The sequence below is a fragment of the Nuphar pumila genome, chromosome 2 (assembly GCF_984573655.1).
Source record: "Nuphar pumila chromosome 2, dmNupPumi1.hap1.1, whole genome shotgun sequence".
Lineage (NCBI taxonomy): Eukaryota > Viridiplantae > Streptophyta > Magnoliopsida > Nymphaeales > Nymphaeaceae > Nuphar > Nuphar pumila.
In genome coordinates, this window is record NC_143250.1 from 126,579,546 (window position 1) to 126,595,746 (window position 16,201).

Genomic DNA, 16,201 nt, shown 5'->3' on the forward strand with positions numbered 1-16,201 from the left:
GTATAAAACACTTACATCCAAAGACTCTTAACCTATTATAATCAGGTTCAAGCTTATGTAATACCTCAAAGGGAGATATTTTCCCTAATATCCTAGATGGTAAGCGATTTATCAAATAAACAGAAGCAAGAGCTGCTTCAGCCCAAAAGTTTTTAGGAATATTTTGAGATATAAGAAGGGTCCTAGTGGTCTCAATAATGTGCCTATGTTTTTTTTCAGCCAACCCATTCTGTTGAGGTGTTTTAGGACAAGACCTTTGGTGAATAATTCCGTGATCCTCAAGATATACCTTAAATTGATTGGAGAGATATTCTCCTCCAGAGTCACTTCTAAATATCTTTATGTTGCTGTTGAATTAATTCTTAATCATTGAATGAAATTTTTTAAAACATGAAAACACTTCATGTTTAAACTTAAGAAAATATATCCACGAATATCTGGAAAAATCATCCACAAATATTACGTAATAAGAAAATCCTCCTTTTGAAACAACAGGTGCAGGTCCCCAAACATCCGAATGAACAATTTCGAAAGTTTTAGAAGAGAACATAGTTCTTTGCTCAAAAGGTAAGCTTCACATTTTTCCGAGAATGCAGTCATTACAAGAAAAAGAGCTTTTACATAGGTCTTTTGCAAAATGTAAATATGATAACTTGGTGATATTAGGATGACCAAGTCTTTTGTGCCACACATTTATATCTTTATGTCGGGCAACATTACACAAAACTTTTGGAACTTGAAGAGATTCCATATAGTATAAATCTCCTCTTCTAAAGCCTTCCCCAATCAATTTCCCGGACTGGCGATCCTGTATTAAGCATTTATCACAAGAGAATTTAATATCACAGCCATGGTCCGTGAGTTGAGACACAGAGAGGAGATTCAAGTTAAGTTTAGGTATAAATCTGATTTTTGGAATAGAAAATTCTTGAGTTTCAAAATTACCTATTCCTTTAATTTCAAGAGAGGTTCCATCTGCAGTGGAGACATAAGATGGAGAACCATTTTTCGAATAATCGGAAAGTGAAAAAATGTTTGGGGACATATGAAAGGATGCACCGGAGTCCAAAAGCCAAGAGATTTTACCTGGAGAGGAAGAAGTGGATACGGCCGCACCGGAAGTAGATCCCTTGAGGAGAGGTTGAAGAGCTTCCACTATTTGATTTATAGAAAGGGTCCCACTCGAAGATGCCTCATCCTTCTGCGGTACACCAGTGGTAGCCATGGCAAGAAGTTTCTTCCATTTGGAACATACGGGCTTGATATGCCCCGGTTCTTTACAAAAATGACAAATAGTTTTGCTATAGTCCCTTCTTCCTCTTTGACCACCATTTTCACCTTGATTTTGAAATTTAAAATGAGGGGGACGATAGGTTCTTACATTGTTTCCGGGTCGGGATACGGCATTGACCTCACTATTTTCTTCAATATTACAAGGAACCGCAAGAACATTTGGTCCTTGTTTACATAAATTCATACGAGTCTCTTCACCACTTAATTTGGTGAGAACATCTTCAAGAGAAGGAGGAGAAAAAGAGGAGAGAAGAGATGACCTTATTTGCTCAAATTTGGGCCTTAGCCCATTCAAAAAATTGAAGAACCGATCTTCTTCAAGTTGCTTGTGACGGAGCTCAATTGCCTCTCCACTCCATTTTGGTTCAAGCATTGCAAGCTCATCCCAAATAGAGGAAAGATCGGCAAAGTATTCCCTAATCGTCATTTCACCTTGAGTAAGGGAGATAGCCTTCTTTTGAAAGTAATACTTATGAGAGAGATCCCTTGAAGTGTACATTTTTTCAAGATAATGCCAAGCTTCCGATGCCTTTTTGAATTTAATAATGTTGGCATTAATCTTGGTTTCCACGGATGAAAAAACCATGAAAGAATCTTGAAATTCTTCATTTCCCATTCATCGTGTTTCTTGAAATATTCTTCAAGGGCTTTGGTTCTTTCTTCTCCCTCAAGAATCTTGATTTCGCCTCCATTTACTATGGTAATCTTGGGTTCCGGTTTCGGAATTGTGCCAAGTACATATCCCCATAGGCCTTTTCCTTTTATATGAGCCTCCATATTTCCGGCCCAAACATGATAGTTGGACCCATTTAATTTGAAACCAAGAGCAAAATGGGACTCTTTTTCGCCCATTAGAGAGTAAAGAGGTAGAGAAAAAAGCGTACCAACACAATCTTTCCAACACCAACTTTGCACAAGATTCTTCTAAAATATTTGAGAAGGATCCACCACTTCAAACTTCAAAGATCGGAAGACACGTTTTTCGAGGCACTCGAAAATAGAGAATCCCACGATCTTCAATGATCAACCTTGCTTTGATACCATGTAAAATTGTCTATGAAAAGACAATACGCATACGAGCACAAATAAAATAGAAACGATGTGCACGAAGGCACTCTCACAACACTTGAACAAAGTACGCAAAAGCGTAAAAATAATAAACATGCACAATGGCATGTATTTCATAGAAAGAACCGAATGCTTGAGACTCTCAAGCTTAGGAAAAACAAGGGGGGAACACCCCTATTTATACAAGAAAGAGGAGGTGCAAGGGGGCTCCCAAAGGAGTCGTTGGGGAGCCCCCAACGGTCACATTTGTGACCGTTGGGGGTCCCCAACGACTCTATTGGGGGACCCCCCAATGCACCTTTTATGAAAAGTGAAAAATAAAAAATAAAAAGAATAAAGAAAATATAAAAATAAAAAGAAAGAAAAGTACAACATATTCCAAATGGAATATGCGCAAGAGGGAAAATTACAATTATACCCTTATCGGGTAAACATAAAATAAAAAGAGAAATATATATAAATATATATATATTTATATATAGAGAGATACATATACATATATGAATTATATGTAAATGTATCTCTATTTATATAAGTATATATATTTATATTTACATCAACGATTTTGGGAGATACATTTTAACAATATATATATATATATATATATATATATATCCCAAGGAGTAAACATCAAAGGAAGGTGATATGGTTTTCTAAAACGTAGCCGAAGATAAAACTTTTGTCATGGCACATTTTGCTAAATCAAACTTATATATGTTTCTTATTTATTTCATAAAATAAATTTGAATTTGTAGTAAAAAATAGAAACAAAGACATAAGTGAAAATGAATGATTTCATTCCTAAAAGCACCTAAATAGCCCTAACTGCCCATGCCAATGCCACACCATGCACCCCCTCTAGAGTTGCTTAAACTACCAACAATTAAACTTTAAAATAGAGTTTATGACAAGTAATAGCAACTAAGAAAATGGAAAATAAGAGCAGTATGTACCAGAGAACCTATCCGTTCATATGCTTCCATAACATTCGGATCTTCTTCATCTTCATACCCTACTTGTAGTATGCGTGGACCATTGACAGACCAAAGGGCTCTTTGCCCAGCTTCCTGTAAGGAGCGCTTTGCAAGTTAAACATACACTTGAATCATACAGGGCACTTCATATATGTTTACAGGCAGAATGGAATAAATATAAAAACCCAAATGATCTAGCAGGTAAATGTGTTTGCAACAAAAACATTATTATAAATTTGTCAATGATAGATGTGCAATAGTCTTGTATTATATTTGCATCGGCCCATTTGTATTTTGTTTTCTTTATTAAAGTGTTCTATGAATTGGTGTTATGGATGTTCAATTAGAATTAGTTGTGATATGGAAACCATTTTGCAATAGCATATGGATGAACTATAACAAGCACAGAGTGTATCTTTGCATAAACACACTTCACAAAACATAAGCTAATCATATTTGAGGTGGAAAGTCTACTTTTTTTTATTTGTATATGCTGTGCTTTAGCATACTGTTGGCATTAGTTCAGTTTACTTTTTCACATAGGATTCCTCTATGTATGGGTTGTTGACCTCAGCTGTAGATGCATCAATAGAAGAAGCAAAAGAAGCAGCACCAGATTATATGAGGTTTATGTCACATGGGTGTGGGTGTGGGTGCGAGGGTGCGGCACTTTCAAAAAACCTGGGTGCGGGGGTGCAGCATATATATATATATATATATAAAGTCCAAAAGTTGGACATAAATGACCATGGGTGCGTTGACTGCACCCAAGGTCAGGTTAACCGCATCGGGTGCGGGTGCGACACGGGTGCGGCACCTAGTTGGAGAATCCCTGTGACATATAGGGCAAAAAAAAATTTCTTGGCATTTTTTTTTAAGTCCGAAAATTGGACCAAAATGATCCTGGGTGCGTTGACCGCACCCAGGGTCGGGTTGACCGCACCCGGTGCCACACCCGCACCCGTGTCACATCGTGTCGCGTCGGCGCGAGTGCGGTACCCTGCTAGCCGAATCCCTGTGACATAGTATGAGGTGCTAAAATGCAACAGCCAATATCTAATATAAACTCTATACAACATCCAGAAAAGTTTCATGACGATGAGAACCATGGCCTATAAGTTCCTTTTTCAGTTTTATTTCTTCAGCTACATTTAAAGACTAATGAACTTTGAACGATAATTTTTTAAGGCTGACTATGTTGAGGAATATAATATTATGTATCATTAGTGTGGGTAATGCTCATTTATGTATTAATATTCATGTGTAAGGGTTGTCTTGTATTTTAGCATTAAAGATTTAGTAATCAAAGTTAGAGAATGATTTTGGTCCAGACTTGTCTTAGTGGAATAATCCTCCTGCTAATCCGTAGGCCGTGAATATGCATTCCCCATCTTCATTAGGAATACATCCCAAGTCAAGACACTATCTGACTACTTCGTCTCAAGATTGGTTCATGGATTCGGGGGCAGCACATCATGTTACATGAGACTCAGGTAAACTTTCTCATGTTGAACCTTATCGTGATAATATAAGTGTAATTACACGAGACGAGAAACACTACCATATTACTCATGTAGGCACGACAATGGTTTCAACTAGTAAAGGTCGCCTTTCCTTATCTAATGCCTTTTTTGTTCCTAATATTCAGGAAAATCTCATCTTTGTTTTCCAACTTTGTCATGATAATAATTCTTGTGTCTACTTTTCTCTGTCTTCTATTTCTGTCAAATAAATTCACACGAATCAGACGCTCGCTGAGGGAAAAAGATACATAATATATATTTTGAATGAAGCTCCAAAATTTCCTTCGCCACTCGTGTGTCATTTATTGTTTACGTAATCCAGTCAACAAGCTCATAAAGGAGTTGATGTTTGGCATTGTAGAATAGGTCACTGCAATTCTAGTTTCCTTAATGTTCTATATAATAAAGGATTTATTGATGTTAAAAGTAGAAATTCTTCTTCCTCTTGTGTTAGTTGCCGCGTTTGTAGTAGTCATGAACTCTCATTTTCTATGTTTAATAAAGGAGCTTCATTTCCCTTTGAACTTGTTCACTCTGATGTTTGGGGTCCTTCCTTAGTTATGTCTTTGTCCAAATCCAAATATTATGTGATTTTTGTGCATGATTTCACTTGTTTTACTTGGATATATTTCTTAAAGTCTAAGGACCAAGTTTTTCCTGCTTTTCATAAATTGAAATCTTATGTCTAAACTCAATTTTCTCAAAAAAAAAAATAGCCTTAGAGAGTGATGGTGGTGGTGAATATATATCAAATCAATTCACACAATTTTTATACGGTAATGAAATTCAATGTAAGTTGAGTTGTCCTAGGACTTCTCAACAAAATGGAGTATATGAATGTATATCACATCATGGAGACAACCCGGACAATGATGTATGATGCAAATCTTAAGGTTGGATTGTGGTCAGAGGTGTTTCATACAATAGTTTACTTAACAAACAAGATGACTCTGTCCAATCTTGGAGGAGACTCTTCCTATTTTTTATTGTATGGGATGCACCCTAATTATTCCCTGCTACGGGCCTATGGATGCCGATGTTTTATTCATATTGACAGTATGTTGAGAGATAAATTATCTCCCAAGGCTACCATGTGTCAATTCATTGGATATGATGATGAATACATGGGATACAGACGTTATGATCATGATGCCAACAAAATAATCATTTCAAGTTGTGATTTTTCATGAAGATGTATGCAGGAATCTGTTATCGTCTCCAATAATAATTTATTTTCATCTTTTTGGCCATCAACACAAGAGGCATAACATTCTGAAAATAACATTGTTGAATCAGGATTACAAGGACCAGCGAGTACACCATTGACTGGTTACATTCAGCCAAATGTGCAGCCACCTTTCTAGTTCTTTAAGCAAGTGTCCAGCAGAAGACAAGGATTGAACAATGCAATATGTAAGGAGACTGCTGTCATACATAATGAATTGATTCTTCAAAAAACAGAATTTCTTGCAGATCAGCAAGCATGTGACTCCAGCAGTGCTGCAGATCGGCTTACTGAGGACTCCAGTGTTGGAACCTGATAATTCTGGATCAGATCTAGTGTAATAACAGTGAACTTTATCAGATAAGTAAACTTGAATTTCATATTTAGAAGCTGCTACGAGGATACTTTCATTGTTTTATTTTATACCTAATTGGATCTTGGATGTCCTGTTCGGATCTTTGATGTCGGATCCTTAAAATACTATTTGGATCTTCGATCCAGATAAATACCTAATAGTAGATTTTAATTTTTTGTTCGGATCCTTGATATTGGATCCTCGATATCATGGTTAGATTTGATATTGGATCCAAAACTTATTATGTGGATCTACGAATTTATAATCGGATCTTAAAAGGGAAAACTTTATATAGGATCCAAAGTAGTTTATTGTGGATCCATAACAATCTACCGAAGGTTTGGATCACAAAATGTATGACCAAAAGGTCTGGATTCAAATTACTTTATTTGGATATTGGCCATCGGAATTTCAATATGAAGGAGATTTGTGCATCAGGAGCGTAAGGTGCAAGGTAAATTTTATTGGAACCATTATAAATTACTTGGAATCCAAGTGAATATATTTGGACCCATAGTGATTTAGCTGGGTCCAAATAAAAAATTTTAATACTAGTAAGTTAAGAGGAAAAGAAAATTCGGACCCATGGATGGATCCGACCTTCGGATCCACTCTGCAACACTGTCGTGAATCCAGACCGAGTCTGGTTCCCGTGCCTTAGTTTCGGGTTCGGACCCGGACCGCGCCCCGCATATACACGGTAAGTGAATTTTCTTTTTAGTGGGCATTGTGCAGGACGATAACCAAGGAGGGGTCTATTAGGGTTCTGAAGGAACCCTAACGAAAACCCAAAGCGTTGGGAGGGGGCGGTGCGCAGCCGCTGGAGTGGAAGAGGGGATACCCATCTCCTCCTTCCTTTTCGGGGGCCACCCTCCCTATATTACTCCCCTCTCCTCACCCTCTTCCTCCCGAGCTCTCTCTTTCCCCCTCTGTCTTCTCTATATGTTTCCCTCGCCTTCTCGTTCTCCCTCTCGATCCGTGCTCAGCAGCAGAGCCTTCGACGCCGGCGGAAGCTCCTGATCGCGGCAGCTTTCTCCCCCTCGTCGGAACAGGTAGGATGTTGTGACTTTTTTTTGGGTTATTGAATGTGCTCGGGTGTGTGCGTGGGCAACCAAAAGGAAAATCCCCAAATTGGGGGTTTCTGTCAACCCTAAACCGAAAACCCCAAATCTACAATTTGGTGGTTTCGGATTGTTATTGTAAAGGGGGTTATGGGTTTCGCATTTCTGTAAAAAGGGGAGAGGTTTTTTATTCCTGCTATAGGGTTTTGTTTCGGTTAAAAAAAAAAAGAACCATATACGATTATCCATTGTCCCAATTTATCTTTGTACACTCGTACACGTTCGTTGCATAAGATCGTGTTACCTATCACCTAATTTGAATGCTTCTTAAATTGTTTGAGTAACTAGAAAAAAAAATTATGGGCTCTTTGGTTTGCTAAATGTAGATTCAGGCCCCCTTTTTGTTTACTCAACTATATCATCTTTCTAAAATGTTGTGTAATCCATAGGTAGTGATTATCACATGCTTGATTTGTTCATGAGAATCGAAAGTATTGCTCTTTAGTTTTCTCGTGAACATCTGTATTTGAATCATCCGTATTTGTTTTCTCTAAGTGACTGAATATTGGAATCATCTGTATTTGTTTTCTCTAAGTGACTGAATTTGAATCACAATATATAAATAATTTGTAATTGTTTTCTCTTTAGTTTTTTTTTTCATGAACATCGGTATTTGAATCATCTGTATTTGTTTTCTCTAAGTGACTGAATATCGGAATCATCTGTATTTGTTTTCTCTAAGTAACTGAATTTGATTCACAGTATATAAATAAGTTTAGATTATCGATCAATGGAAAATCTATTTGGCAATCAAATGTTATCAGTGTTTCCTCTGATGCGACTGAACAAAAAATTTGTTTTGTTTATTGCCATCAATGTTGCAAATTAGTCATTGGTTATATATCTTGAATGAATGTTATGTATGCGCTATTCAAAAGCACTATTCAGTAAATAACATTGAATTCTTTAAAACTATTATCAACCTCCTGCGTTAATGTTCTAATTGTTAATTTATCATTGAACCCTATCTAATGGCTGGTTATGTTTGATATCCCGCTAAGCAATGACACTCGTGGGTCTGCTGACCACTATTTCAATCTTGCGAAATCCCAGGGGATTCATCTGTATTGCATTGAACATGATGTGTTAAACTTATTGAATTTAAAGCTTAACTATCACATGCTTGATTTGTTCATGAGAATCGAAAATATTGCTCTTTAGGATCAAGAATAACAAGGTAAACAAAAGTTGGTTCGTAGCGGAGCCTGCAATTCAGATGAACCATAGTGGTGCAATATTTCTAATTAAATGTCATGATAGATCAGAATTTTGTTGACTTTTATGTGTAATTAAGCAACAATAAGTTCTTTGATATATGCATGCTAAGTGTGGCTCTGAAAATGTTGACTTCTCTTAATTGTTGATTCATGTAAAATGTCCATACTTTGAGGATCAATGTTAATCTATTTTGTTGTTTCATCATAGGATTCTGGAAATTTAGTTTGATTAGCCCTGTATGTGATATCAGTGATCTCTGTTAAATGAAATCTATAGGTTCATAACAACATGTGTTAGGATTAGAAATCACCATGCTTATTTTGTGGGATCGTTAAAATTATTTGAAAATGGATTGAAACATTTGCTATTTCTGAATATACGTACCTGGTTGAGACTTTCTGACATGTGTGCGTGCGTAGGAAATATTCTCAGGTATTTGAAATTTTTGTTATGCGTAATCTGTTGTGGGAAGAATCTTGGAAGCATGTATAAATGAGAATCTAGTTGGATTCATATTAAGTTGAAATTCAAGTTAACATTTACCTGCATATTCAGTTGATATGCAAATTCCTATTTAGATGCCTATAGGTTGATGTTCAGTTCCATATGAAGCTGCATATTAGTTAGATGCTCAATGCCTATGTAACTGCATAGTAAGTGTATGTTCAACCTCGTACAAAGCTGCATATCAAGCTGATATTCAATGCAAATTTAACTGCATATTCGGTTGTTGTTCACTGTTACATGAAGTTGTATATTAAACTAATGCTCAAATGCATATTTAGCTGCATAGTAAAATGATATTCAATTTTATATACTAAGCTCCATAATTTAGTATGTTCAAATGCATATTTCTTAAAATGTTCAAAATGCACATTAAGTGTATATCTTTTAGAATGTTCAAATGCGAATGTGTATTACCAAATCTCTAAGATTACACTGCATGCTCAATAAAGGGCACCAACAGTGTCTTTGCTTGTTTGGCAGAGCTTTTAGTGCATGCCACCATGTGTTGGGATGTCACAAGTCAAAACCTAATGGTAGGTTGTGGCAATTTGCTATTGAAGAATAAATAAATAATAATAATGATGATAAATGATGATATGGTAACCGAACCTATGGATCGGTTTGTTGTGGACATATGAGTGTCAAGCCAGTGTGTTGAGGGTCATGCATAGACCATCGAAGTTATGATGTAAATTCATATGAAAATGAGAATATAATATTGTTGCCCGACTGATTTAAAGGCACCGGAGCATTCGTGCTTGACTGGTTTAAATGCATAGGAGCACTCTGAGTGAGATTGTGCAATCAATATGGAAAAAAATTGGGATCTGTATGCCTTGGTAAAATGTCTAAGGTTGGGGACCTACTACTATGATAGTAGGAGGTAGTTTGGGCAAATGCCCCTGTACTTTGGCTAATTTAAATAAATGAGAAGATCAACTCACTCAGATTCGGGCTTACCTTGAAGAGGGTAGGTGGTACAAAACTCCGGGGATATGTGTTCTGTATTTCGAGCAAAAAATAGCTCGTTGGTCCCCAGTCCTCGGAGTTGGGAGACCCAGACTACCAAATGTGTCCTAGGTGGTAGCTCCATGTTCTTCTGCAGAAGTTAGGGATGCATCCTGTTTTGGTTTGACCCTTGAGAGGTTCTCTCGGTCACTGGCCGCTCCCTTGGGATTTCAGTTTTAGTTAGAATGTTCGGGTTAATAAAATACCTTTGAATAATATACCCCCGAATGTTCTCTTCTGTTACGGTTGCCTTGGCCCGTATGTACCCACGGGATAAAAAAAGATAAACACTAATTAAAACAATTTAGGTATGACATTGAAACCCAAGTAATGAAAAAGAGATTCAACGTGGGAAAGTTATAGCCCTAACTTTTCTTCTCAACTCTTCTTTTCTTGGTTAACGTGTTTGAGGCTCTGCCAAGATCTAATTTCTATTATAGTATCAGAGCGTTCTTGATTGGGATCGGTATTGCTTCGTCAAAGGTGACTAAATCAATCACTCTTAGATCTGATTTCTTTCTCTCTTATTCTTTTATTTCTTCCTGTTGATTTCTCTTTCTTCTTATTCCTTCTCAAATCTTATCTCTTCCTCTCTTCCTTTCTTGGTTTCTTCTTCCTCTTTCTTCAAAGATCGACATTTGTTGTTGATCAGATCTTACAACGATCAGATCTGAACCAAGATTCAAGATCGGTATTCGTTGATCATATCTGTAACGCCCCAAATTTTCAAACTTTCGAACCTTTCAGAAAACAGGCAAAAGACTAGAAAAAACCTTTTTTCTTCAGAGTTCGTTTATGAAATCAGCGACAGTCTATTCTTTTGTAAAATTCAGAAAGGTAAGCTGACAACTTTGGGCAAGTTAGCTAAAAGAACCAAAACGCACAAACCATGCTACTTACAAGACACTTGGAAAAGCCACTTTCATTAAAAGAAGTTTCCAAATAGTACAAAATTCGAATATCCCAAGGAAAATCCGTTACAAAACCCAAAACGTCCAGGATGCGAGCTAAGAGCAGGAAGAAGAAAGTCTTGAAGTCATCTTTCCATCGCGCCATCGCCCGCTGTGTACCTAATCATCACATGTACCCATAGAATGAGTTAGTTTCGCGAAAAACTAGTAGGTGCACAAGAAAGAATACAGGAAACTGAATTAAGTACATTTAATTCAGCAGGTTATGCAGTTTAAAGTAGAAATGCAATTAAACAGGTAAGCAGTTCAAACAGGTAAGCAGTGCAACTGTCAAACACAGCATGATGATTCATTTGATCGTAAGCTGTGAACTACTACGCAATAAGCAAGTAAGCAAGTCTCATGACCCATCGACCAGTGTGAACAGACTTTATGTTTCGATATTACTGCTCTGCAGGTACGCGCAGGCAAAACATAGAAACAACTGAGACTAGTTTGGGCGTCTGTTATTCTATGTATTTTCAATAACCCGAATAGATAGCTGAGTCCGCTCCTAAAGGGACGGCTTTGGCCGAGAGAGGATTCCTCAAAGACAGGTAAGTGGCAACGGATGCATCGAACTTCTGCAAAAGTCCATGGGATCTACCACCTAGGATAATGTCTGGTAGTCCCTTCCTCTAACTCCAATGACTAGGGAGGCCAGATCTTTGCCCGTGGGGTGGTTGTTAACAACCTGTCCATTGGAGTTTTGTACCGCTCTGTCCTCTCCCTTGACAGACAACAAGAAGCAAATGGGTGCGTTAGGGGTTGCTTAACTAACGACCCATCCTATGTTATTCATAGGCAAAGGGTTTATGACATATTCGTTGTGTGGAAAGCTTTTGTCCATAAACTCAAGGGAACACAAGAGTCGTGGAGCATACTTAAGGCACTTTCCACGATGTGCTTGTGTTTTCTTTCAGCAACACCATTTTGTTGTGGTGTACGTGGGCAAGATATACGACGATTGATATCATTCTTCTAGAGAAATTCAGTAAATTCATGTGATAAATACTCTCCTCCATCACATTGGAGATGTTGGATTTTAGATGACAATTGATTATAAACAAGGGCATGGAACGAACAAAAGATTTTGAATACTTCATATTTATGTTTCATAAAATATATCCAGATGAATCTAGAATAACTATCAATGAAAATGACATAATAGCGGTTGCCAGATAAGGAGGTCTAGGGAGCAGGGCCCCAAACATCAGAATATATGATTTCAAAAGGAATTGAAGCTCTTTAATTTATTGAATGAAAGGGGAGTAAATGACTCTTACATAAATGACAACCGGAACAAAGAGATTCTTCTGATCTTTTATTCAAACTAGACTCTGGAACAAGCCCTTCTGACACAAGCTTTTCAATAAACGAATGACCACAATAACCCAATCGACGATGCCAAACTTCTGACTTATTACACTTAGACAAACTAAGACAATCTTGAGACAATTTTGACTGAATAATTGATGAAATTGGTTAAGCAATACGAACTGAAGATGGAGACTCCTTGAGGACATACATATTCCCTTGTCGCTCCCCTTCAACGAGCGTCTTCTTCGTAAGAAGATCCTTAACACATACAGAAGGAGTAAATTCAACAGAAGAGTTAGTATCGTCAACAAGTTTAGACACATAAACAATATTTTTAACTATGTCCGGGGAATGGTAAACATTAGACAAAGTTAGGGAAGAATTAGAAAGAGGAAGGTCAACGGTTCCAACATATGATATAAGGTGAAGAGTATCATCATCAGTCTTAATGCTGAATTTTCCAAAATAAGAAATCGGTTTTGAGATCTTACCAACATCACCTGTAACATGTGTTGCCGCCCCAGAGTCAATATACCATGTTCCTTGTTCATTTTGTTTGAAACTCAGCCCTGAAAGTGCAGAAATCAAGAGGTTCTTCACATTATCCTTATCCTTCGGTCTCCCTATTTCTTTTCCTTTGCTGGGAAGTGTTGGCCCATTCATCTTTCCTTTGTTTTGAGGGTTATGCCAGCAGTTTGCCTTAATATGTCCTTTCTTATTACATAAATAGCATGTTGGTATAATTCTGGAGTTTTGATTGTTGGAAAATGAGCTGAATTGATTATTTGGAGTAGGCAATAATCCACGTCCTCCAAAATTAGCTCTTCCTTGTCCACGTCCTCCACGGAAGGAGTTGCGTGTAATGAAGTGCCAAATGAGTGAAGCGATATCTCCAAGAGCAAAACACGCACATACCCAAGTAGCCACTAATGGGCAAAAATACAACAAACCACAAAAGTGGTAAAAACACACAAAATAAAGTGAAAAATATATTTCACTCAAGAGGGCTTCAAAGAAGCATACATACAATGGGGGAGAACCCCTTTATTTATAGGCACAAGAAGAGAACCCTTGGAAGAGCTCCTAAGGGACGTTGGAGCCCTTCCAACGGTTACAAATGTGATCCTTTTCTCTTTTCTTTTTCTTTTTCCTTTTACCTTGGAAATGCCCCCTTGAGGGACGTTGGAGGTAAAATGACTATTTTACCCCTAGTGGGTATTACAAAGGAGTTATATAAATATATATATTTATACATGTAGATAGACACATAGACATATATATATATGTGTGTGTGTATGTGTCGTAATCTATATATATAAATATATATATATATATACAATCATATTTTAACACCCCCCCTCAAACACACGGGGAGATCACCAAGAGTTTGCTGAGAAGAAAGTAAAAGTGAGGTGATGGCGAAGCTTTGGTGAAGAAGTCCGCCAACTGGTATTCGGTAGGAACATATGGCAAGTGAATAGTGCCTCGGAGGAACTCATCACGAACATAATGGCAGTCTATCTCAATGTGCTTGGTTCGTTCATAAAAGGTGTGATTACAGACAATGTAGATAGAACTCTTGTTATCGCAACACAGCTTCGAAGGAGTTGAGAATGAAACGCCCATATCTTTAAGCAGACTTTTTAACCATACTATCTCAGTGGTGGTAGTGGCTATCGCACGATATTCTGCCTCTGTAGAAGAGAGGGATACTTTTTGTTGCTTCTTACACCTCCATGAAATAAGTGACTCTCCAAGAAACACACAATAACCTGTGGTGGAAATACGATTATCGGGGTTACCACCCCAATCAGAGTCAAGTAAATTGAGAGGTGAAGAAGAGGGTAAGAATAATCCTTTAGTTATGGTGTTCTTCAAATATATGATTATTCTCATGACTGCAGCCATGTGAATGGTAGAAGGAGCAGTCTGAAATTGGCTTGCACTATGAACTGCATGAGAAATATCTGGCCTGGTGATAGATAAATATGTTAGTGACCCAATCAACTGACGATAAGGTGTGGGATCTTCTAAAGGAGTGCCATCACTGGCTCTCATCTTGGCGTTGATCATTTTTTGAGTCTTCACTTTTTTGTCATCCGTGAGCCTAGACCGGGCAATGATATCGGAGGCAAGCTTCATTTAGGAGAGGACATACCCTTTAGAGGAATATGTAACTTCAATACCTAAAAAATACCTTAGAAAATCAAGGTCAGACATATCAAAATTTTCTTTCAAAATATTCTTAATAAGATCAATACATTTTTTGTCATTACCTGTGATAATCATGTCATCAACATAAAGCAACAAAATTGTTATCTTTTCATTAGAAGTTTTAACAAACAAAGCAGTATCGGTATAACAAGAAGAAAAACCATTATCAAGAACTACTTTGTTAAACAGATCATACCAAGCTTTTGGTGCTTGTTTGAGACTACAGAGAGCTTTGTTTAACTTTAGAATATTTCCTTTACCAATTTCAAGACCTGGCGGAGGATCCATAAGGACTTCTTCACATAAAGTTCCATTTAAAAAGTATTTTTAACATCTAGTTGATAAATCGACCATTTTTAATAGAGGCTAAGGCAATTAACGTTTGTACACTAGTCATTCTAGCAACTAGAGCAAATGTCTCTTCATAATCTATCCCATATTCTTGGGCGTAACCTTTTGCAACCAAACGAGCTTTGGATCTTTCAAGGGTTTCATCGCATTTGGTTTTGACTTTATATACCCATCTACACCCAATAGCCTTTTTTCCTAATGATTGACGAATAATGCTCCAAGTTTGGGCTTTGTTAAGAGCCTCTAATTCAATTCTCATTGCTTCAATCTAATGAGGATGATCCTTAGCTTCTTTATAAGAGGTAGGCTCATGACACAAATGTATCATGTAAAACCCAAAATTTTTATTATAAAATAATTCAAATTGGGCCTAGATTCATATTTCAGATCTAGGACCCATAAAAGGGGTAATTAGGATTAATTAATTTAAATCCCGATTTAATAATAATAATAACAATAAGTAAATAGAATTTTAAGTTTTTAAAATTAATCCGAGGATCCACAGTTGGATCCAACTTGTGGATCCATATCGATCGGGGCCGGGTTACGGGTTACGGGTCTCGGGTCCGGACCCGAGCCGCGCCCTGTAGTAGCCCTTTTAAAAGAAAAGGGCAACCCGATAAGGGTTGCCCGATAAAGCTGGAGCCGGAAAAAGAAAGGGGGGCAGGAGGGGGTTACGCAAGGCGTAACCAACCCCCCCCCCCCCCATCTCGGCGTGGAGGGGGCTGATAAAAGGAGTGGAGAAGAGGGGTTTCCCCTCTTCACTCGTCTCTCTCTTCCCCCATCTCTCTCTCTCTCTGTGTGTGTGTGTGTGTGTGTGCGCGTCGAAGGAAAAGAGGTCGCCGGCGAGCTGCGGCAACTAGCAGCCATCATCGACTGCAGCGAGTCCACCTGCCACGGTTGCAATGAGGAGCAACACCAGCAACTTTGCCTTCGCGTCTCCAGCCTTCGATCATCGGAAATAAGGTACGGTGCTCCTTGGAATCGAGGTGAGGAATCGAACATGGGTTCGATTCCATGAGGGGATTAAGGGGAGGATTTGGGGATTTGGCTGTTTACCCCATTTCGAAAGCC

At 37.8% G+C, this 16,201-nt stretch overlaps 1 protein-coding gene across 3 annotated transcripts in view; it reads right to left on the reverse strand.

Moving 5' to 3' along the window:
- LOC149847040 (ARM repeat superfamily protein) overlaps positions 1–16,201 on the reverse strand; it is a 139,660-nt gene that overhangs the window by 11,574 nt on the left and 111,885 nt on the right. For all 3 annotated transcript variants that reach the window (XM_089998270.1, XM_089998272.1, XM_089998271.1), the window contains one exon: positions 3,315–3,428. In XM_089998270.1, coding sequence (XP_089854396.1) covers positions 3,315–3,428 — 114 coding nt within the window. The remainder of the gene's footprint in view (positions 1–3,314; positions 3,429–16,201) is intronic.